A 24507-nucleotide genomic window follows, 5' to 3' on the forward strand; every position below is an offset into this window, starting at 1 on the left:
TCAAGGAGCCCAGGGCAGGATATGTTGGTCTCCCCTGCTTATTTTGTCCCCACAATAATCTTATGATTGTTAGGCTGAGAGAGAAACTGACAGGCTAAAGATCATCCAGTGAGCTTCACAGCAGAGTAGGGACCCTGGGTCTGGCAAACTGTAGTTCAGCACTCTCCCATTGTATCGTGTTGGCTGTTTAATACATATCACTTGCAGGTCAAGACATGCAGCTGTAAATTGGATGAACATCTGGGTGCTAATGCTGCTTGTTCATATTGCAATGCTTTAATTTTATTTGTCATTTATAGTCCATATTTCTCACTGACTCAGGCTGGATTACATAATATAAGTTAGTTCAATCAATAGGATGATGAGATATATAATAGGCATGTATTATTTATAACTAGACTTTCAGAGATCTAAAACAAGGCATAAGTATTAAACATGACATATTAAACAATGCAAGAAAGGGTATTAGATAAGTAGAAATAGTGTGAGATCAAGATAAAAATACACAACAATGGATAAAACATATTAATATAGTTCACAGTCCCATTCTCTCTATTAAAAAGAGTCCAGTAGCACCTTTAAGACTAACCAATTTTATTGTAGCATAAGCTTTCGAGAATCAAGTTCTCTTCGTCAGATGCATGGTACAGAAACTGGTCAAATATAGAAGAGGAGGAGGGGAGGAGAGAGAAGATGCAATTAGGGGGGGGAGAGGGAGGCTGCAACCAAAACATTCCTTTGCTAGTAAATGTAAACATCTCCTTTTGGTGTGGAGATTAATTGGCTTGTGTGAGGCTTCAAAGGAGTTTGCCGTGTTGGTTTGTAGCAGCAAAACAACCTGACCATCCAATTCCAATGTAGTATAAGCCTTCGATAACCACAGCTCTCCCCGTCAGATGCATCTGACAAAGAGAACTGTGGTCCCCGGAAGCCCATGCCAGGTTCCGGGGACCACAGTTCTCTTTGTCAGATGCATCTGACGGGGAGAGCTGTAGTTATTGAAGGCTTATACTACATTGGAATTGGATGGTCAGGTTTTTTTGCTGCTACAAACCAACACGGCAAACTCCTTTGAAGCCTCACACAAGCCAATTAATCTCCACAACAAAAGGAGATGTTTACATTTACTAGCAAAGGAATGTTTTGGTTGCATCCTCCCCCTCCCCCCCTAATTGCATCTTCTCTCTCCTCCCCTCCCCCCCCCCTCCTCTTCTATATTTGACCAGTTTCTGTACCATGCATCTGACAAAGAGAACTGTGATTCTCGAAAGCTTATGCTACAATAAAATTGGTTAGTCTTAAAGGTGCTACTGGACTCTTTTTGATTTTGCTACCACAGACTAACACGGCTAACTCCTCTGCATCTATTCTCTCTATTGAAACAGCTTCTTGAATCATTGTGTTATACTATAGCCCCATATCTTTAAAAAAAAATACCGTCCGGTTTTAAATAGTTTGCAGAAAGCCAGAAGAGTTGGGAGCCTTTCTGACCTCATACAGGCCATTCTATAGGGTGGGGCACTGCAGTGAATGTATGTGTATGGGCAGTTGTTATTACCCATTGGCAGGGTAGCACCTGTAAAAAGCTCTGTTTAGATTAACAGAGTTGTTGTGGTGGGTCATAGGAGGAGAGATATGAGGGCCCAAGTCCACAAAGTCCTCATATCTGCAAATATGAGGGCCCACGTCCATGAAGGGCTTTATATCTGGTGGTCAACAGTTTGACTTGAACCCAGTAATTAATGGGTAGCCAATAGATTGACTGCAGAATGGGTGTACTATGCATCCACTGTCTAATTACTCATAATAACCTGCTTCAGCATTCTGCACTAACTGGAGTTTTCAAGTTGACATAAATAAATAAATATAGAGAGCTCAGAGTCATTGGCATGGCATACTGATGGCATCCAGTTCCATAGTTGCAAATGATTTCTCCTAAAGGCTTCACATAGAGATTAAATAGCATGGAGGATAAGACCACACTTTGTAGAACCCCACAGGATAAATCTCACAGTGACAGTAACTGGTCCTCATCAGCAATCTTTTGAGTCCTGTGTGTAAGGAACAAAACCAAAGCACATTCCCTGATACCTACTTCTGCCTCCCAACATGGTCTACTGTGTCAAAGGCAGCAGACAAATCTACTAGGAACAAAACAGAGGATGTTTTTTGTTTACATTCAGACAGAGGTCATCAGCTAAAGCCACCAGAGCTGACCTCATTCCATAACCCAGCCTGAAACCAGACTGAACACAATGCAGAGTGCATGAGTTATCCAAAAAGACCTCTGGAGTTGGTCGCAACTGCTCTTTCAATTACCTTTCCCAGAAAGTGCTAAGTAGAGACAGGGTGATAATTGGCCACATCACATTTCTGTAGGGATGGTTTTTGAAGCAGGGAACAGATGATCACCTTTTTGAGTGGCCTAGGAAAGGTGCCTTGAGTCAGTGATAGATTATTAGAGATTTATTTATTTATGTAATTTATAGTCCGCCTTTCTCACTGAGACTCAAGGCGGATTACATAGTGTGAGATTAGTACAATCAGTAGCAAGGACAAGGGCAGGCATTTCCATACAGTGTCCAGGATATTTCCATAAACAATGTCATAGGGTAGATGAATACAAGTTTACAGAGACATAGCATTAGCAAGGATCCAATACAGGGTTGAAGGATTGCTGAAACAGAACATACATTAGACAACATGAAGCACAAGCAGTGTATACGGGTACATATTCAAATCAACAGAGATCAATGACTTATTTTGTGTTCCTTACATGATTTCAGCAACCAAGATGAAAAATGATCCAAAGCACAAGTGGTGGCCTTCATAGATCCTAGGATCCTGTCAGAATCCATAACAGTAACTGGCATTCAAGTTAGAGCATATTCAAGGGACTTTGCCCGCAAAATTTTTTGCAAAGGCATCACAACTAATTTCCTGTTCCTGAGAAAATTAGGGCCAAACTAGATGCGATGGCATCCTCATGTTTGCCACAGGGACGTTGATAGCATTGAAAATCCTAAAAAGGGTGATTTCAAAATGCTGCCAGGGTACAATGGGATGAGGTGCTCTTGCCCCTGCCCCCCAGCTGCACCTTTTCAGGTGTCAGGGGCATGGCTGTTTGGGCTTTAAAATGATGGTGACATCCCTGTGGCAGACACGAGGATGCCGTCACATCTAGTTTGACCCTTAGAGGTCAATAGATGCCGAGATGCCTTAAACAATTGGGGTGGCTATGAACTCGCAGATGCAATGATAGCAGGTAAGTAACACTTCTTTGCCGTTGTTACTGCTGCTTCATAGGTCTTCTAGTGAGCGCTGTAACACAGTCTGTCAGATTCAGTATACATGTTCCACTAGCATTGTTCTAGATGTCTCCCAGCCTTCTTTAGGTCCACAGGGCTTTATTCTGTCCCAAGGATGGGAGAGGTCAACGAAGGGTAGTCTTTTGTGGGAATAAACATTCATATATGCAACTACATTCTGACACAACGAATCATAAGCAAGTACCTTTAAATTCATGACCATTTTCTATGACGTTAACTCTCTTACTACTAAAGCCAGACTAACAGCAATCTTAAGAAGAGTCAATGGGCTTTGACTAGAGTACCTCTTCTTAGGATTGCACTGTAAATTACACAGCTGAAAAGCAACAGCTATCAGTATATAATATTGAAGACTTCATATAAATAACATAATCAAAGATAACCTTTGTGTTCTTTACTTGGACTACTACCTCATTATGAGAGTCATGCAGTATGCAGGGGCTCAGTGAAGATGGAGTCATGCTCGTGGGCCGTGCTTTGCTTTGCCAGCATGGTGTTATTCCAGGATTGAACAGAAAGTTGCTCTTGCAGATCACTTAGGTGATAAGCAGTCAGGCCTGTTGTTGGCTTTGAGAAGTTTTAGACCTTCACAAAGATCTTTCCATGACTAGAAACAGTAATACAAATTCAAAGGTAAGTATATAAAGTACAGCTCTCTTTGGAAATAGACTCCATTAAAAAGAGCAGTGTCTTTTGTATTATGTAGCAAGAAAGCCTAATCTATTGTCTTTAAGAGACAAAGAGGAACTTGGCATTATGTCAGTCTTGCAATATTCTTCTTTCTACAAATGTAGTTAATTATGAGGAAGAAGTTATTTAAGGATCTGGGTACTAAGGAAGTGTGTGAGTTGGGAATAAAAACGTAAAACAATCTATTGTATTTTGATACAGACTGAAAAGCTAACAAAAAGAGAAGTAGAAGCCAAGTTCTGCAATATTTCTTTGTCTTCAAACAACGTAAGTAATCTGACACCTCGTTTACTGGTTATGTTCCACTGTGTGTTAGATCTCTTTGTTTTCTTAAGCATTGCCATAGGGCTTAAGAGGGAGCAAGTGTTCCCCTTAAGACTTAGTAGACATTTGCTTGTATTAACAAGTAGGGCACAGTATCACTGCTCCTTGATCACTGATCATTACGGGCTGACCTCAACTGGAATTAAAAAGAGCTTGTATAAGCAAACAATTCTTGTTTAATGCCTAAGAATTACCAGATGTTTTACAATTGTGTCAAAGCTGTACTTGCAGGCTTACAGTTGGCTTCTAAAACCACATGAACATGAGATAGTGTGCCCCGGGGAAACCTTTGCCTCCTTTCTGATGTTTCTGCTGCTTCCACTGGTCCTGTCGTATTTCAGAAAATGAAGAAACATATTAAGTGGCAGATGCTATAGCTTTTTTTTTTTTTGCCTTGGTCTTTACTGTCCACTTTTGCTTTACTGGCTGCCAAATGTTCCATTTTCATGGCCTTTGTCAATTTCACTGTATTTATTTCAGGTGTGATTAAAAGGATAACTAGCTTTCTTTAAATAAACACACTTCAAGTTGAGGAAGGTGCCCCATCCTTCCATTAATAATTGGAGCAAAACATCTTTGCCTGATGTAAATTAACTTTGCCACAATCTTGCAGCTAAACATTTTCACTTTTTGTTCAAACTGTCAGCATGCAGTACTTCATAGTCTTGTGCTGTAGTGATTTGTGTGTGTTTCTTTTCAGCTTGGTCGACTCTACAAATTTATTGAACAGAAGGGGGATTTGCATGACCTAACCCAGATATTAAGTACAATGTTAAAACAAAAGACAGGGATCTCCTCACTGGTGAAACTTGGCATAAAAGAACTAGAGGAAACAATGAGTCTATTAAAGAAACTTGGCATTAAACTTCAGGTTTGTAAGTGTGTCAGTGAAACAAAGTGGATTATATATCAATAGATTCATATTCCTTGTGTATTGGATCACTTTCTGCATTAAATGCCACATGAAAAACACAAGCAATTGCTAATGGTCTTAACTGTGTGAAATATGTAATACTGAGGTCTTGGGGCTGCTGCTTCTGCTGCATAGTTTTGAGAGGTCTTACTCTGGACTTGAGCAGCTTGATCAGATCAAAGAGGAGCATGTAGGCACTATAAAGACTAACAGAAGATTTTGTGTGGATCCCATTTCTTCAGATCCATGCAGATCCTCACTATGCAATCAGTTGATATAGGGGTATGAAAAAAGCCAAATGAGCAGGGTCCAAGTAAAAAGTAAAGCATAAAATATAATTATGTAAAATTCAGGCCAAATTGAGAAAAATACAGAGACTATCCCCTAGTTACTGTAAGCTAATTAACTCTTGCAATGAGTGGGGAAGCCCAGGTTTTGCTTAGGACTGTTAACACCTTGCAGTACGTGAGAGGTTCCTTGGGCAAGCCGAAGGAGGCTTAACTCTGTTTTGGTGTGTGGCTTTTTTATACCTTGAGTAAGCATCTTATTTCAGGAATTTGCTCACCTAAAAAAGACTTATTTTAAAAGGTCATAATGGGATCTTTTATTGTAATGATGACCATGCACTACAAACAAAATTGATATAAAAATTAATATTTTTGATGCTTGGCAGTTTGGGCTGCTTGTCTCATTTCTATATATGTGTGTGTGTTGCTGTTTGCTTACAGCTTGCAGCTAAGAGAATTAAAAGTATGTTATTTTGCAGGTATCTATAAACTTGGGACTGGTTTATAAAATGCAGCAGCACAACGGCATTATATTTCAGTTTATTGCATATATTAAACGCAGACAAAGGATAATTACTGAGATTCTTGCTGCTGGAGGTAGATATGATCATCTGGTGAGTGTTTCATTATAATGTTTGAAACAAAAAAGAGTTTGATAATGAATACTTCTGTGAAGTAACTGAGTTTCTTGTTTTCCTTAGATTCCACAGTTCAGAGGACCACAAGCAGTTGGTCTGGTTCCTTCAGCAGTTGGAGTCAGCATAGCTATAGAAAAAATAAGTTCTGCAGTTTTGAACATGGAAGAACCTGTACGTTTGTGTTTGTGCTTTACGTTTTGCACATAGTCAAGGACAGCACAGATTAGCAGGAGTGAACCTTGTTTTCAAGCACTCTAAATTACATATAGTGAATGGCTATAGAACTATAGTGAGAGGAGTCCTAAATAGTGTGTTAAAAATAGTTTGTATACTTCTCTTCTAGAAAGATTAGTGCTCACTCAGAGTGGTAACCAAAGTCATTGTTGTTAACTCTACAATGCAGCTGGAGAGCTGGGACTGAGAGGCCACATGTGAGTTCACAGCAGTTGTGACATAAGCCCACTTACACATCTACAAGAACAGAACACTTCAACCACCTGAAAGGGGGGGGGGCAGATTTTGCCAAGGTCCTCTGCACTTCCTCCCATACCATTCACAGTGGTCTTCCAACTCTCAGAAAATGATTCAGGAAATGCTCTAAGGTTTTGCATCAGACAAATCTGAGTTGGCCCCTCTAAACTGCAGTATTTTAATCTTTATTTTCCCTCAAACTGATCGGCTACACAGAATTTTCATGTAGCACTGAGTGTTTCTGTCCTTGTACTGAATCTCTGCAGTGCTATGAACAGTACTGAGATACCAAAAATGCTTTATCACTGCTAGAGTAATATTGATTGATTATTCTGGGTTTAAATAATTTCAGAATTGATAGGCAGTACTTCATAAAATCAATATATATTCTTCCTGATATTCCTTTTCCCCCCAACAGATTACAGCAAGTCCCTGTGAATTATTAGTTGTTAGTATTGGCCAGACGGCAAAGGCAAGAGCCATCAATATTGTCCAGAAGTTCTGGGCTGCAGGAATTGCAGCTGAAATAGTGTGTGATTGGTCACAGGTAACTCTTATTTTCTTGGCCCCAGGAGCCCAGTTTAAGAACTACAGACAGATAAAGCAGCCCATTTGAGGCAGCAAGTCTTGTAAGGGAGAGTACCATTTTAAATTGCAGCAACTTATATATGTTTATAACTCACCAGTGGAAGTGCCATTTGGATTTTCTGTCTCATATCACAGATTTCTTCTATATGGGCATTGTCTCCCTTGCTGTCATGAAAGGCATACTAAAAATGGCCAGAACATTTTTCCTTGATCATCTGAAGAGAAAGTTTAGAAAGCGACAAACTATACACCAGTCGGCCAGTATGATGTAAGCCCCACTCACTCCCCCACTGTGAGGCAGATTTTCCTTCCAAAACTGTCAAGATTGCTTGCTGTGGTTGGGTAACCTCTGGTAGCATGTCTCTGGGTGTAATTTAAAGGTCTTCTTGTTCCACATTTAGAGATTTCACTTTATAGCTTAGGTATTCTGACTTCAATATAGCACTCTTTTCCCTTTACACTAGACCTAGGGTCCTCCTCAAAGCCAAAACCCCCTTTTAGACATGGGGTAGAAATTATTCTTTTCCAAAAGACATAACCCTGATCACTTGGCTGAAGGGGAGTCTCCTTTCACTACCTGCTTCCTCTGCCAACAACACCCCCCCAGTTCTATCTTGTCTCTGTAAATTAGTGCTGGCTTTTACACTTAAATACTTTAAGTAAAAGTTTTCCAGAAACCTAAAGCTGTTCCAGTTAGGGCAAACTTTTCCTTTTTACTCACACAGAGGGTTACTAGTCTGACCCTGCTTGTCAGACTCCAAGCTTCAACTCCTCTAACAAATCTGTCAACCAGTTGTTACCTTCTCAGTGGCCAATCACAGAGAGGAAGGAGCAGCCTGTCAATCATTCTCCTTTCAGGCAGTTTTCTTTAATCCCTTTCCCTTCCACTCTCTGGATGCTACACTTAGTAGCTGTACAGTCTGTGCAAGGCATGGGCCTTGTGGTGGTGTTGGTGGTTGCCTTGAAAGAACTTGCAGAAGAGGGTGCAATATCTGTACTGTTATTTTAAAAAATCTTATCCCTTGCTATTTAAATAGATTTCTTTTTTCAAATCTGGAGGTTTTCCTGGGTTTGAGGAAATCTCTACCCTAGCCCTGGTAGCCTTGTTGTGCAGATTTATTTGATCTACTTGCAGCTGTTAAATTATATCTAGCTACTGTCTTGCCCTACCTATACAAAGGCCAAGTTTTGAAGCTTGAAAAGATATGATGCCTTCTGCATGAGTGTTGCTCTTGCCATTTAACCAAGCAGAGAACAGATCTAGGCACATTCCCAGATTGGGATAGATGAATGGCTTTCCAGTCCCTTTGAGAAAATACTAAGTTTTCTGTTCTGTTTGTGTAATCCTTTTCAGTCCCAAGAAGAATTACAAGAATATTGTCAATGTTCGGGGATCACCTGTGTAGCTCTTATCTCTGATAAAGAAGGAAACCATGTAAAGGTAAAATTTGGAGGTTGTCTTCTTGAATGTATGTATTCCATCCATCCATTCTTCTGTGCCCCCACTCTGTTTGCCCATATTCTCAGCTGCCTCAGTGCTCTTTCCCTAGTTAAAACTTGATCTAATTTTTTAAAAAGGCCTAGAGAGCTGCAAGACTGCCTTCCATTGCCCTGCTGTTTTCTGAATCTCTAGGTATTTTTCCTTGTTTTTGCAGGTTGGGCATTCTCCCTTTTCTGTGCTAGATTACTCATCCTGCCTAGGTTTTACAAAGTCATAGTAGGCAATTCTTTTTTGCTTGCACTGATTCATTACACACGCAGAAGAAATTATAGACTTAGATCCCACAGAGATTTTCTGTGTGTGATGGGGCTGGCGGGGGGGAGCTATTTTTACTAATTCCTCCCTTCTGCTGCAGACCTCTGACCCCTCCTTCCTCCCGGGACCAGTATTTGGGGGACATTTTGGGCTGCAGCAGGAGGAGAAAGGCAGGGAAGTTGCACTCCAGGCACAGAGGTCACTTTCATCTGCAGAAATCTCCAGTGGATCTAAGCCATACTTTTGTCACTTGGGGAGAAATTTTGGAGGAGTAAATTGGAATTGCAGGCCCTTTCAATATAAGGAGTCACTTGTTCTCAGAAATTTAAAACTGGGCTTTCATCTGTCGCAGTAATGACACAATCACGGCATCTGATGATTACCTTGAAAAAGGGAGCACTCTCTTCTGCTTTGTGTCATACTTTCCCCTACCTTCCCAACTAATTACTATTTAGTTTTAGATCAGGATAATTCAAACATGAAATTGCTGTGTTTTGTAGGTGAAATCGTTTGAAAAGGAAAGGCAGACTGAGAAAAGGATTTTGGAGACTGATCTAGTAGATCATGTGGCCCAGAAACTGAGAAACAAAGTCTGTGATGAAAGAAGTAACAGGTAGCCATTATTTTATTTATATATTGGCTTCATTTTTTTTGTCCACCTTTCTGTTAGACTCAGTGAGATTATACAGTGTGTGTTAGTACAGTCAGTTTCAAGGACATCTTAATAAACAATGTAATAGGGTCTATAAAGGCAAATTTGCAAAGATTTAAAACCAGCAGAATCTTATACAGAGTTTGAGAACTGCTGAAAAAGAGCATAAACAATTCTAAGACTGATACATTAAACAACATAAAAACCACCTAGAACTACCCAGTAGAATCATACCCAAAGCAACAAATAGCACATAGTGGTAAGTCCCTGATGCATCCCACTGAGACCACTTCCTTACAGTACAGGCCTCCTATTTGAGTAAAAAAGCTCTCTTGAATAATTCAGTTTTGAAACATTTGTGGAAAGGTAGGAGAGTGGTAGCTTTTCTGACTTCTTCAGGTAGGCAATTCAGTAAGGTGGGGATCACCACAAAGAACGTGTGGGTATGAGCAGCTGCTGATTTTGCCTGTGTGCAGGATGACACCTGCAGAAGGCCCTGTTCAGATGAGCAAAACTGCCATGGTATAACATAGGGAGAGAGGCAGTACCACAGGTATGCCTGACCAAAACCATGAATAGTTTTGTATGTGATAGCCAATACCTTGAATTAGGCCTGGTAACTGATAGGGAGCCAATGGAGTGACTATAGGAGTAATATTCATTCTTCTCCCAGCTCCCGATAATTACCAGGCTGCAGCATTCAGCACCAACTGGAGTCTCCAAGTTAGCTTAGAGGGAGACCTATGTACAATGTATTACAGTAGTCAAGCCACGATGTTACCATGGCATGGATCCAGGTGGCCAGATTGGCTGTCTCATGGTAAGAGGACATCTTCCGGGCTAGACTGAGGTTGCAGAAAGCATTTCTTGCAGCTGCCTTAACTTGCTTTTCTAACAGTACCTCTAGATCCAGTATAACCCTGAGGCTCTTAACTGAGTCTGCAAGGATCAGACGAATGCCATCAAAGGTGTGGAGTACGTCCTTCAAGGTCTTTGACTTCCCAATATGGGGGAGGAGAAAGGGGTTTGAGAAGGCTGTTACAACTTACATTTTGTTGGAAACAAAAGTTCACAGTGAGATCCTTCTGTGAATAATCAGCTTAAGTAAAATGTTTTCCAGTAATATACCATAGTATCTGTGCACACTAAATTAAAACTATTTTGCTAGCAAAAAAAAATATCTGGGTGTACTAGCTCTATAAAATCCTCATATATTTTCTTTTCTCCTCACTGGGGACTCAGAAAAAGTAGAAAAAACATAATTAAGACAAAGAAAGAAGGACAAAATGCAACTCTTAACTCCTGGGCTGAGCCTGGATCCAGTGGGACAGCTCAGGGTCACAGACTGCAAACCATGGTCCCTTTGTCCTATGCCAAAGACTCCCTCCTCAGGCCATGTTCACGCAAGATGCCTGCAACAGAAGATACTCAGACTGGCCTCCTTTGAATAAAAAAAATCCATAAAGCGGGTCCAACCCAGCTACAATTGACATTTCTACAAACTCAGGGAACTCCTAGATTTGAAGGATGGAAAAGCACTGATTGGGGAGGGGAGGGGGGCGCTTAGGTTGGTAGACCTGTGTGAACCCCTTCCACACTGCCACCCACCATAAACCTCCCTTCACAGGTTTGGGGCTTCACAAGCAGTTACAGGTAGTCACAACCCACCCCGTCTGACCTCTATTTATTTTGTAGAGACCTGACCCAAATCCACACAGGGTCCTTTTTTTCCTATTCTCAGAAGCTCCACCAGACAGAGAGCTCCCTCTACTGCCCAGAGCTATTAGAGAAACAGAACTCAGTTTGTTGTGATCAGTGTTTTAAGTTTTGCGTGTGTTGTATTTCCCTTCTGCCAACAATTCCATGCCAGCCAGGGTCAAAACAGAACAAAGAATAACTTTTATGTGTAACATAGAACATAAGAGTGAATGAGTTAAGCAGGAAACGGTTACTATGTATTGTAACAGGTGTCAACAGCCAAGTCTCAAAACCTTTATCCCTTCAGTAACTCCCTTCCAACGAGCCACAACTGTCACTGGCCCAGTGTTTAGCCAGCTCTCATTGGCTGTTTCTCAGGAGAGGCAGAACTAGAACTACTGCTTATCAGTCACAGTGTGAAACATTTCCAAGGAGTGGAAATCCACCTGCGGAGTTTTCTCGCCTTTCCCCACGCACTATAGTTCAAAATGCTTCTGGCCCAGGAACAGCATTTCAGGGAGTATTTAGGACTGCAGCAGGAAAGTAGGGAGTTGAGAAAGTTGCATTTTGCAGGCAGAAATGCTGTTGTGTTCCATACTTACTTCTGGCTTACCTAGATAAATTCATCACACCATGAGAGCTGTCATGTGAATGAATTTTGGGGTGACCTCAAGCAGCTACATTTGTCTTGTCAGCTCATGAGCACATTCCTGTAATAATTTTTTTAAAACTAACATAGCTGAAAGCACACTAGTTGGAAAATGTGTAGTAGTTAGCAATACCAGGCATAATTCTCCGTTTGTCACACTGTGATGAAGCTCTTCTCATAGAAATTCCAGTTGGGTTGTGCTAAATTCAGTAACTATATATTTAACAATAAGCGCAAATACCAAAGTTCTCGTATAGTGATGTAATCATTTATCAACTAATTATATCTTATATAATTATGTAAGATATAATGATGTCTGTGCAAAATATATATTTATAATATTAATATATACTTTGCACAGATTTACTGAATCCTCAGAGTGGCAGGACTCTAATCCGGAGAACCAGGTTTGATTCCTCACTCCTCCACTTGAAGCCAGCTGGGTGACCTTGGGTCAGTCACATCTTCTCGGAGCTCACAGTGTATCTGTTTATGGGAATAATAATGACATTGACTTTGTAAACCATTCTGTGGTGGTAATTTGTTGTGAAGAGCAGCATGTAAGCTCAAGGCAGTGGTGGTGGTTGTTTTTATTATAGCTCCAACCTAATTTCATTCTGCCCTGCTATGAGGCACTTATAAGGCTTTAAGATGTTCGGATTCCAGTCCTGGTTTTATCTAATGCTGAAGAGAGTGCAGTACTTAAATCTTTAGAATGACCTATTTGCTTTTTCTTTATTTCAGAGAAACCTCAGATAATTTGCCAGTACAAAATCCAAAGGGATCATTCTCTAATACTTCTGGTATGTAAACCGTGTTATAATGTACAATAATCCAATAATGTTCACTTCAGAGCTTCTAACTGTAAAAGACTTCATTTGTTAAGCTGTGTACCAAAAAGATTTGTTTTCATTTTAGAAATCTTTTAATAGAAAATTCAATTTGGTAACACATTACTTGTTTTCTATATACATCTTTAGCCTTACAAGAAACCAGCAGTAGCTTTAGATAGCAGCATATTACAGATGGGCTTTTAAAACATACTACTGTATTTGTGTGTGTGCATGCTAAAAACATATTTAATGCTGAATTTTTGGGCCTTAGGTGTGTTTGAACCACATGGAACTGCAGTTATCCCAAATGTAAGCATAGTTCCACCAGAGAAAATGTCTGCAAGTGCTAGGCGGCGTTGTGAAATTCAGGTATTACAAACGTAGCTTCCCACCATCTCTGTTATGCACTTTGGCTTGTTATGAACCCTCGTCAGATGCACCTTGCGTGCCCCAGGGGGGAAAGCAATGGGATAAACCTACTGAGTTTCAGTGGGTGCTCAGCATTGTATTTAGGATTGCACTGTGCATATGTTGGACTGAGGTAAAGTTTCTTAGATTTCTTCATGTCTACTTTCCAGCACACAGTTCTCTTCTAGAGCTGTCAGACTGTTTCATGATCTGAGTTTTCACTGTGGTCTAGAAATAACAGTACAATCGAAGTCAGTAAGGTGCACTTGGTGGGAAATACCTTGTACATTTCAATGCTGTACTGCAATGAAATTTGTACTGAAGTATCTTTCTGGTAAAACAAACAGGAAAGTTATCGGTTGAAGGCTTAAGTCCTTTATGTCTTAGCAAGATCATATGAAGCTATGTCAGACTATTGGCCCATCCTTAGTATTCTCTATGCTGCCCAGGATCTCCCTCACAGAAAGGTCTTTATTGATAATTACAGGGGTTGAGACCTTCTGTATGCAAATCAGCTGCTATACTACTGACTGACAGCCCCCTTGTTGTTAATACATATCTACTTAACCGTTGAACCAATCTCCAGGCAGAACTGCACCAGCACACACTTTGGGTGTTCTCTATTAAACAATCATTGCAACTTTTTTTCTTTCATATAATAGTATTTGGAGGGTTGCTGTGGCCTTCCTTGTTAGAGATTATATTATATACATTTCATATCCTACAAGAACAGCATTAGTAGAACATAAAATCCATGTGTTAATCATGAAGGCTAGGCAGGCAACTGTATGTGCATTAAAATACATACACAGTCATCATGTATGATCTGTAGATGGGCTGTAAAAAAAGTCTCTTCTTTGCAATCCGCCCTAAGCCTGCCGACGAGGGGAAGGTGGAATATAAAGCAAATAAATTAATATATTGTATGGAACAACTCATTAAGAGTGTATCTTGACAGCATAACTTTTATAATAGGGTTACTTATTTGTGTTTTAATTCAAAAGCAAACTTCCATTTTGTGGATGATTTATGAATCCAAACATAATTTGCAGGTACAAACCCGACTGCAGACCTGCATTGCCACCTTGCAACAGAAGACAAGTGAAGTTGAAATTTTAGCAGTAAGTCACTTCGTTCTAAAGACTCTTTACCTTTACAAACTTAAACAATTGTTGAGATGCGAAACTGCCAGCTGACCTCAGGAATGGTAGTAAAGGTGGTTATCAGTATCCCTAACATGTTATTACGGCAACAGTCTATAAGGAGCTCAGTTTTCTAGTGAGATTTATGGCAGCTGGTCCAGTAAGTATTAAGCAGCAAATGAAGCAGGGCATGAACTTGAGGAACTGATTGACAGTCACCTAGGAGTCTATTGCTTCCTGTTTTTAGATGTTTTTAATAGCATCATTTCAGAGTGCCAAATTTAAAAGGGGTTAAGTAAAGGTACAGCCTTTCAAACATACTCCAAATTTCAGGTACCATAATTTAAAGTTTTGCATCTTTATTTTTTTTGCAGGTAGATCTACCAAAAGAAACTTTAATAAACTTCTTATGCTTAGAGGTAAAATAATGAATTTCTCAGTTTTCAAAATTATCTGTCTTCAAGTTTTCTATTGTAACAATCCCAGACTGGAAAGGCTAAAATTCAAGTTGATCTTCTCAATGCTTAATACTGAAGTATCAACCACAGACCTATAAAAGTTGCTTTAATAGATTTCCTCCCCTTTTTAGTGTGATGCAGATGAACAAACCTTTTACACAACTGTGAAACAACTGATGTCACGACTGCCAAAGCAAAGATATTTAAAATCCGTGTGTGATGAAATCTATAATATCAAAATTAAAAAGAGGTAAGAATTTGTATGAATGATAAATGATGTGGGTACATATACTTTTCTTCCTGTTTAATCTCACAAATTGCAGCTTGCAGGAAGAGCAGTCAGGAACTGTCGTTTGGGAGTATTACGCAATTCCAATGGCCCCCTCTCACAAATAAGCAGAATCTAGGGTCTGACTGTACAGCCATGTATCTATTGCTCATTAGCCACCACAATGCAAGGGGCACCGCTAGGTTGCCATCTGGAACACAGTTCAGAACAGGCAAATACGGGACATGTTTTGCAAATACTACAGACACTAGAAACATTGTTAAAGGAGGCATCTACAGATTCTGCGCTCCATCAGGTATCAGTTGCTGAAATGTGCATACTAAGTTTCCTTGTAATAACTGGTAACAATAATGTTTTCTGAATTTTTAAAGTAATACTAATGCTCTACCTCATTTCTCCTTTCCAGAGTGCCTCTTCTTATTCTGTACAGTTACAGAGACGACTATTACAAAATTCTGTTTTAGTCACAAGTGTTAACAAGTAGGATTAGCACAGTATCACAACAAGGAACCAAATACATCCTAAGTTACTGTGAAGAACTATTTGCACAATCATAAATTGTTTTAAAAATTCAAATGGGACAATTGTGGCCTGAGTATTGAGCTCAAACTGTTTAACTCTTTCCTTATGTATTATATGAAACTGTGAATCTTGTATAGAAGCCATTTTTATAAAGTGTTGTTTTGATGTCTGGTTGTGCTGTTTGTTCCTGTTTTATACACTAAAGAGTTTTCGAAGTTCCCAAATGCTAATTTTGTAGTGAACTCAAGATTCACAAAAAAAGCACTGTCATCTTATTTTCAATTAGACTGAGCCCTAAATATGCAAACTGGTTTCCAACAGGGGTCCTAAGTAGAAGCGCACACACACAGTTTCTCTCTGAACCAGACTTACTATCGCAAAGGGACTCGTATTGTTGGAGGAAGACATAACACATTTCATTACAAGAATATTCCAAGTATTAATTTATTCAAAATTGCTCCTCCAATCACCACCCCTGTGCTGGAGAACAGCACAAGTACAAAACTAATCCGCAGTTAACTGACAGCTGTGGTGTATATATAATGTGTGGCAATTTCTGCTTACCACAATCCAAAACCTCTGCTTTCAGTTTCAGCAAAATGGTTAAGATTCCAGTTAGCAGTTGGAAGTGACATCAAAAGATATGTGGTGATACGAATAAACATTAACAGCTAGGTCTGGGGTCCACTGTAGGAACAAGAAGATTTGCTCCATCACTGCGTTGCTTTGCTTTTCTTATTTTTGCTTTTCTTGTCTTTCTTCTTTAAGCCATCCATGTTAGCTCTAAGCAAATTGGAATAGGCCTGCAACCAAAACAAACTCTTAAGAAAATACATTCAAATGCCATTGTTATGAGTCCTGAGCAGTCTCATTTCCAAACTGTTAATATGTTTAAATGGAACTACCATTGGCTCACTGGCACTATGAGGTGGCTATGATGGCACAACCAGGCACAACTCTATTTTTGGCAGCAAAAACCTTCACTCCATACAATACCACTGTGCTCCTAAGATTTTTAGGAAAGCTTGTGGATTGCTCTCTACTCAAAGTCCAGATAAATATTTATGTGTTGGCTTGCAAGTGCTTGGCACTCTTTAAAGATAGCCATAGGCGCAATTCTTATGCTCCTGAGGTACCCTCTCCCCTGCCTTGGTAAAAACCAGTTATAATCTTGTCCATCTTAAATATCGAGAACACAGTAAAAAATAAGTTTATTTTTCTAGGAATGTTAGGTATGGGTATTCATAATCAACTACACAAACCCATCTCTCTCTTACTGAGAGACTAATATATGGAAATATTTTCCTCTCAAAAATATGCTACAACACTTTTAAAGTGACAAATCTGCCAGGTTTCCTAATCTATTTAAAAGCTACTGAACCTGCCCACTCCCAACTTGCTCCATAGCTTTTCCCTCTTTCACCAGGACACCATGTCTGTAGGTTCCATTACAAGTCACCACACTAACCCAGTCCACCTCCACCTGAAGGGACTATGAGATAAGAACCAAATCCCTTCTCAACCCTATCTGTCCAAGTGACTGTTAAACTCCTGTTTTCTTTCCACTTCTCCCTCCAAAGACCCTGGTGGGCTGTTTGTCTTTACCACACCAAAAGAGTAAAAAGGGGTGGACTTGGCTTTGTCCATCCCAGTGGCTCACACGTGCTGCACGTCCATTAGAAAGTTTACTTTGTGAAGTTAATTCATAACATGTTGAGAAAAGAAAGTATCAGATACAAACTTACCATCTGGAATTTGTTTACTTCCTTTGAGCTCACCTATAAGGAATCAGTCAAATGTTAGGAATCTTACTGTGAAATTGTCTATTTACATATTTACCAAGATTTATCAATCTCATCAACGGCTATTACTCTCAGCTGACTCTACTGGGTTAGAGACTCTCCATCAACAGCACCATTTGGTTCCCACAAGAGACCCCTTGAACCAGAGCACCCCCCACACCCATCTTAATGCGAAGCTCTAAAGGAAACATTCCTTAAAGTCTAATGTGGATCCCTAATACAGCTATGACTTGACAGCACTCTCCAACAAGTATAGATCCATTAGTTTGTCCATATCCACTTCACTGAATGAAACCAAGGAGGGCTGCTTACCACTGTACTTATCTTTTTCTTCCCATCTGTTGCTCTGAGAAGACATTTGTTATCCACAGGCTCAAAACCCTCTACATGGCCCTTTCGCGGGATGGGTCGTGTCCTACCATCATCTACATTAAAATAAAACCAAATAAGATACAAGCTAGCAAAGACTTATATACAAGATCCAAGGCAAGAAAAAGCTGAACTGTAAGTTTGTAGATTTCAGAGTGTTGAATTTTATACCATATTACAAATTCTGTCACATAATTCTGAACTGGAAGAATGAGAGCCAGTTTAGAATATTAAGTTGCAATTTTGTCTCATTTAAACAGTTAAAGGTGACTTTCTATAAGCTTATCCTTACAGAAACAAGCCTGAGGATTCTCTTGCATGTACTACGCTCCTCCTTCTAGCCAAAATTATTTCTGTTTACTTTTGAACCACAAACTATCAAACCATGATTTGGACTGGAGCAAAGAGAACAAACCACTGTTTGTGGTTGAGTCATAAACAATGTCTTGCCATAGAAGTGATTTTCTAAACTATATTTGAGGGAGGGGAGCACATGAGTCTGAGGACAGTGTTTGTCTTTACACATGAATCATCCCCAATTCATTAAATGCGAAGTATCATCTCAAACCCCAACCCTGCAAACACAGCCTTATATATCTGGTTCAGAAGCAAACATTTCTGCATAATAGAAGAAAATGAAGCAAAAGTGTATATGCTTCTACACCCAAAGCTCCTTTACCGTAGTTACGAACGATGCTGATAAGACATAGCTCACCTTTCCCATTTTGCCTAAAATAGTAAGAATGATACAAAAGACCTCTCAAGCCTGGCCCTAAAACCCAGCTCTACCTCATTAAAGTCTTCCAAGGGGCCACAACTTTTGAACTTTTTTGGCACTAACTACCTGAAGTATGTTCACATCCATATGTCTTTTCTGAAGCAGCCTAAAATTTCATTTGGACAGTACTGAAGACAAAGCAAAGCTAACAGAGAATTGAGAGTTAACATTTACTGTGTCCTGACTATGTATGGAGATCAACTAGTCCTCTATTCTATCCTCTATTCTCTGACCTGAGCTTCAAGATTGCTTAGACAAAACAACAGAAGTGTGGATGGTCTTTTCCCTAGTAAAATCACTATGCAAGGGAAAGATGAAGAAAAAGTTTGTAAGATGGAGTCTGTGTGAAACAGGGATGGAAGAAAAATAATAGGCACACACATGATGAAAACAACTTGATGATGATAATATTTCAGCCCAGGTTATAGAAGCACAAACCACTGCCCTCAGTGGTTAAACTCCGATAAACATTATCTTAGTTTATCCACTAAAATAAACATTTTTCCAGAAAACTAAGGAGCAGTTTTAAACGTGTCATGGTTTCTGCCACTTAGGAACAAAGATAAAGAAAATTATGCAAGACAAATGTATCGGGATGTGTAACACTCCCAGCAACTATAGCAATCAATCTAATACTTACATTTCTTTAGTGTTATATAAACACTGCCTGTAGTCCTGCATTTTTGAAAAAGCCTTGTTAGCTCTGTCAAGAACTGCAAGCAAGAAAAGAAAATTACTAAGAATTGTCAAACCAAAAAAAAAATCTAAATTTTACCCTATGGAATTGTTTATGGAAATGTCCTTGATACTGATTGTACTAATCTCACACTATGTAATCTGCCTTCAGTCTCCATGAGAAAGGCAAACTATAAATGACATAATTTTTTAAAAAATGTTAAGTTCTTGTCCAATTACTGTTAACAATGTAGCCTGGTTTCAGGGCAACTCATAACAATGGTGTGTCCTTAACAACCTTCCCTGAGTTAAGGCTCAGAATATTTCAGAACATACAGCACAAAGCTAAACAACTCTAAGCACCATCAACTTTTGGCATCTTAAAAACAGCCAGATTTAAACGTGATGATCTTCAAACATACCACAATTTAATGCAATCTTACATTTAGACCCCATAAAAGAGGCAGACAAACCACGAAATTTCTAAGCCAAGTAAAAGTTGCTGGCAAAGTTTACATTTCTTCTGGACCTCGTTAAATAAAAAAAGCGAGAGCGCTTCCGACCAGCTCGAGAGAGCATTTCTCTCCCTGTAATTTAAAGCGAGAAACGGCTTCCAGAGCGCTGAATGATACAAATGCCCAAAATCGAACATGAAGAGGAGAGCCCCTTCCTTGGGTTTCCCATACGGGCTTCGAGAGGGCGATGGAGAACGCGTGGCGCCCAACATCGGGGCACCTATTCAGTCAAGCGCCTTCGACGCCGACCGAAGGATTTCCTGGGGCGGCCATGTTAGGGCACTGCAGCAAAACAAAACGGGAACCCATCGCGATGAACGCTGCCAGCCTTCGAGGCTCCACTGGACGCCTCTTTTTTTGTGCTCTGATCCGAAGCCTGCCAGGCGGGCCACACTTAAGCGATGGGGCGGGCCCAGAAGCGGGTCGCCGACGCCTAAGGGCTCCTGCTCTCGCTCCGCCCCGAGCGAGGCGGCGGCGCTACCTGCTCACTCTCCAGCAGCACCATGACGCCGCCGACCTCTTCAACCAGGATCCAGCAACTTCGCCCCAATGCCGAATCACTTCTCAGCGGGAGCAGCCGGGCCGGAAGCGGAAGTATTCCGAAGCATCATCGAATTGGCAGCAGGCAGTGAGGCTAGAAAGGAAGCGTTCGGCCGCTTGCTGACTCGTTGCTGCCCCCGCGAGGAGACTCTGTGGCCGACTCCGTAGGGCTTGTAGCAGGTGCAGCCAACAGGAAAGAGTAGGTTTGCCGACCTCCAAGGGAGGTCTGGATATGGGAGAATGGCTGCTTTGGAGGGTGAACTCTGTCGCATTATTATACCCCCCTAAGCCCTCCCTGCCAGGTCATGGTCTCATACTGAGGGCCAAGCTAGAAGTGACGAATGACACTTGAACAGCAAGTGTATTTCTCCCTGTTCACTTGCCCTCCACTCAATCCACTTGCCGTTCAAGTGTCATTCGTCATGTGTAGCTTGGCCCTGAGTGAGGCTGATAGTCCAAGGTCAATATTAGGGTGCCAGCCTCCAGGCAGTAGCTGGAGATCTCCCGGAATTACAACTAATCTCCAGACCACAGATATCAGTTTCCCTGGAGACAATGGCTGCTTTGGAGGGTGGACCTATAACATTCTACCCTGCTGAAGTCCGTCCCAAACGCTCCCTTCTATACACTCCACTCCCCCCACCCCAATATTCAGGAATTTCCCAATCTAGAGCTGGCAACCCTTGTTATTGTTCACTTTAATCAACAATGGCTGTCTTGGGTCTTGAGCAGAGGTGTTTTGCATCATAACTAGCTTTATTAAGTCTGTATGTGATCTCTGCTTTGCTTGGTTAGATTTTCATTTTACATATTTTCACACTCTTATTTTCATTGAGTAGGCTTGAATATGCATTTGCCCTACTTGGCCAGTTCCTCCTCACCCATTCTGAATGGATGTACTACAGCTGTGATTTGATCTTGCTTTATTTGTACCTCATGAGAAATTAGAACATCTCACTGCTTTCCTAATCCAGTGCTTCTAATAACATCTGCTTCAGGCCCTTTCAAAGGGACTCACACCTGGAATGAACAGAATTTACAACATGTCTCTATCCCACGACTTCCCCTTTCCCCATTAGTGTTTGCAAAATGAGTATATACTCTGTGCATCTGATTGAATGAGGTCTGGGTCATGAAAGCTGATGCTGAAATAGGATTTAGTCTCTAAGGTGCCACAAGACTCTCCGTGTATATTTACAATGGAGTCCATAGAATTTGAAATACTAATGGTATGAGCTTTGCGTGGTTGGCAGATGGATACACATAGGGTATATAGGGAAATTATAAATAGTGAGGCCAAAAGACAACTCACTACAGACCTGGGATCAGTTCCCATTTGGGCTGCAATGATACAAAGCAGCAGTTTAATCTGTGCAGAAAATAAGACTTTAGCCCCTTCTGCGCCAGTAACATAACTCCTCATTATTCCAGAAGTCAAGCCGAAAGGCATGGAATTGGCGTGTCTCAGCCCTTTTGCACCTCTCATGTTTGGTCAGCATGGTGCCATTCTTTTTAGTGAAAATGCGTCAGGATTGATGAGTGTTGGCTTTTTCATCACTGAGGCCATCATCAGTGATGTCACAGTGGCAGCCCTTTTTTTGCATGTGATGAATCGCTGGAACACTGGATCAGTCTATTTCTTGGATTTCTCCCTCAACCCATTGGTGCATCTATTCTATGCTGGACTGAAGAAAAAAAAAACAAGTGGTAAGGAAAGTGGAGAGGAAAGAGGGGATGGGGGAGGAATGGATAGGAGGAGGAGGGAGTGGCTGGGTAGACAATAGTTGCCAACCATAATGCAGAGAGTGGGAAGGGGCAGAAGTGGGTGGAACGCTAAAAGATGAGATAAATAGCGTGCACAGGAAAACAGCAGGCTGGAATATGGATTTTTAAAAAACATTGGGGTATAAGTGCTCCCAGGAAAGTTGTGGAAAAGCTACATAACAGCCAGAGTGACTACTCATGGCGGCAAATTGGGTGCAGATGGTCACAAAACAAACACGCGGTAAGGGAACTGAACCAGTGAAATTGGCCCGTGCAGAAGGGGTTATAATGTATTCTATCTTTAGAAACATCATGCAACAACCCTAGGGGACCTTTGTAAGTAGGAATATAATTTTTTTCATGGCAGAGCTGTTGTGCCTTTAACAACTTTATGAAAACCAGAAATATAACAGTTGAACATTTGGGTGTTCAAAGAAAATTTGCTCCAGTTAATTTCTGTGTAGGTAAGGTAAAGGTGCAAGCACCCTGTGCAAGCACCGAGTCATTACTGACCCATGAGGGACATCACATCACGACGTGTTCTTGGCAGACTTTTTACGGGGTGGTTTGCCATTGCCTTCCCCAGTCATCTACACTTTACCCCCAGGAAACTGGGTACTCATTTTACCGACCTCGGAAGGATGGAAGGCTGAGTCAACCTTGAGCCGGCTACCTGAACCCGGCTTCTGCCGGGATCGAACTCAGGTTGTGAGCAGACCATGGGCTGCAGTACTGCAGCTTACCACTCTGTGCCACGGGGCTCCTTTCTGTGCCACAGGGTTCCTTTCTGTGTAAACATGTTTACAGCATGTCTCTATCCCACAACTTCCCCTTTCCCCATTAGTGTTTGCAAAATGAGTATATACTCTGTGCATCTGATCGAATGAGGTCTGGCTCATGAAAGCTGATGCTGTAATTTCTGTGTAAACAGTTGTTAAGACCATGTGATTCCTGGCAGGAAAAAGTGATTATCTGATTGGGTGGACAATGCATTTTAAACTAACCAGTAACAGTTAGCAATTATATATTGTATAATTGAATGCTCTGAACACATTGCATACATATTGGGATAACCATGTTGCAGAAGCATTCATGGCTCAGATGACTGGCAGCAGCAGTTGAGGGAGGGGTGTGTGACCGTTTTGGCACTTGTCCTACAACGTTGTAGCCCTTGCCACATTTTAAAATCACCCACATAAGTCTTTAAAATAGTGGTGGCATCCTTGGCTCTCAGGTTCAGGTTATTCATGGCACTATAACTAAAATCCCTGAAGTAGGTTAGTTATAGGGCTACATGTTTACAAACCAACAAGCAGATAGTCAGACAAATGGAATAATAATGGGGAGAGCAATCATATAAAGATGCCTACCCAGATGCAAGTCTCCCTAGTACAATGAGATACTGGGATTGCTCACAATCTGTGTATGACAGAACATATGACAGTCCCAGATGTCCTGGAACATGCATTTGCAGCTGTAACTGATTGGTTGAAACAGAGTCGACTGAAACTGAATCCAACAAAGACGGAGGTCCTATACTTGAGCCATGGTGGACTGGATTCGGGACTCCGGCTCCTGACCCTCGATGGGGCACAGCTTGTGCCTGTTCCAAGGGTTAACAGCCTGGGGGTGATCCTAGATGCCTCCCTGAAAATGGAGGCACAGGTCACAGCGGTTGTCAGGTCTTCTTTTTTCCACCTGCGGCAGACCAGACAACTTGTCCCTTACCTGTCTACCTGTGACTTAACTACAGTGATCCAGGCAACGGTCATCTCTAGGTTAGATTACTGTAACTCGCTCTATGCAAGCCTACCCTTGTGCCTGACCCGAAGATTACAGCTGGTGCAAAATGCAGCGGCGCACATCATTATGAAAGCACCAAATAGGGCGCATATTACACCAGTATTGCGCGAGCTGCATTGGTTGCCAGTGGAGTATCAGATCAGGTTCAAGGTTTTGGTATTGACCTATAAGGCCCTGTGCGAACTGGGGCCAGCGTATCTGAGGGACCGTCTCTCCCTGTATATTCCCCAGAGGACTCTCCGATCAGGAGGAAAGAAATTGCTATCAGTCCCTGGCTCCAAGGAGGCCCGCCTGGCCTCGACTAGAGCAAGAGCTTTCTCAGTCCTGGCTTCTACCTGGTGGAACACTCTGTCTACCGAGACCAGGGCCCGGCACAATCTATCTTTCCGCCGGGCCTGTAAGACATAGTTGTTCCACCAGGCTTATGGCTGAGGCTGGGCCTCCACTGGCTGGAGGATATAACATCTACTCCCCTCCCTATGAGACCTGCCCACCACTGTTCTGAAGCTGCTGCCATGTTCAATTGCACTGTTGCACTTTCTGTAATCAACAATATTGCCGCCACCAAGAAAAAAGTGCTGCTATTTTTAATATCTTTATACAATGTTTTAATG

The 24507-nt window shown here is 41.2% G+C and overlaps 2 protein-coding genes across 4 annotated transcripts in view; one reads left to right on the top strand and one right to left on the bottom strand.

Moving 5' to 3' along the window:
- EIF2AK4 (eukaryotic translation initiation factor 2 alpha kinase 4) overlaps positions 1-15812 on the top strand; it is a 54982-nt gene extending 39170 nt beyond the window's left edge. For 2 of the 3 annotated variants that reach the window (XM_054972933.1, XM_054972934.1), the window contains 13 exons: positions 4221-4286; positions 5044-5214; positions 6023-6157; positions 6245-6352; positions 7071-7199; positions 8595-8681; positions 9497-9609; positions 12740-12798; positions 13100-13197; positions 14289-14357; positions 14753-14797; positions 14968-15086; positions 15532-15812. In XM_054972933.1, coding sequence (XP_054828908.1) covers positions 4221-4286; positions 5044-5214; positions 6023-6157; positions 6245-6352; positions 7071-7199; positions 8595-8681; positions 9497-9609; positions 12740-12798; positions 13100-13197; positions 14289-14357; positions 14753-14797; positions 14968-15086; positions 15532-15589 — 1257 coding nt within the window. In that variant the 3' untranslated portion in view covers positions 15590-15812. Of the gene's footprint in view, positions 1-4220; positions 4287-5043; positions 5215-6022; positions 6158-6244; positions 6353-7070; positions 7200-7375; positions 7509-8594; positions 8682-9496; positions 9610-12739; positions 12799-13099; positions 13198-14288; positions 14358-14752; positions 14798-14967; positions 15087-15531 lie in introns of those variants that run through there. The other variant, XR_008596587.1, reaches the window with a different exon arrangement.
- Positions 15813-16075: 263 nt separating this feature from the next.
- SRP14 (signal recognition particle 14) lies at positions 16076-20399 on the bottom strand. The gene is made up of 5 exons (XM_054972935.1): positions 20268-20399; positions 19237-19309; positions 17762-17874; positions 17393-17425; positions 16076-16450 (listed from the first exon to the last, which is right to left on the bottom strand). Exons 1-5 carry the CDS (start codon positions 20289-20291, stop codon positions 16361-16363), a joined length of 333 nt encoding a protein of 110 aa, XP_054828910.1. The 5' UTR covers positions 20292-20399; the 3' UTR covers positions 16076-16360.
- Between the last annotated feature and the right edge of the window lie 4108 nt (positions 20400-24507).

The sequence above is a fragment of the Eublepharis macularius genome, chromosome 2 (genome assembly GCF_028583425.1).
Source record: "Eublepharis macularius isolate TG4126 chromosome 2, MPM_Emac_v1.0, whole genome shotgun sequence".
Taxonomy (NCBI): Eukaryota; Metazoa; Chordata; class Lepidosauria; order Squamata; family Eublepharidae; genus Eublepharis; species Eublepharis macularius.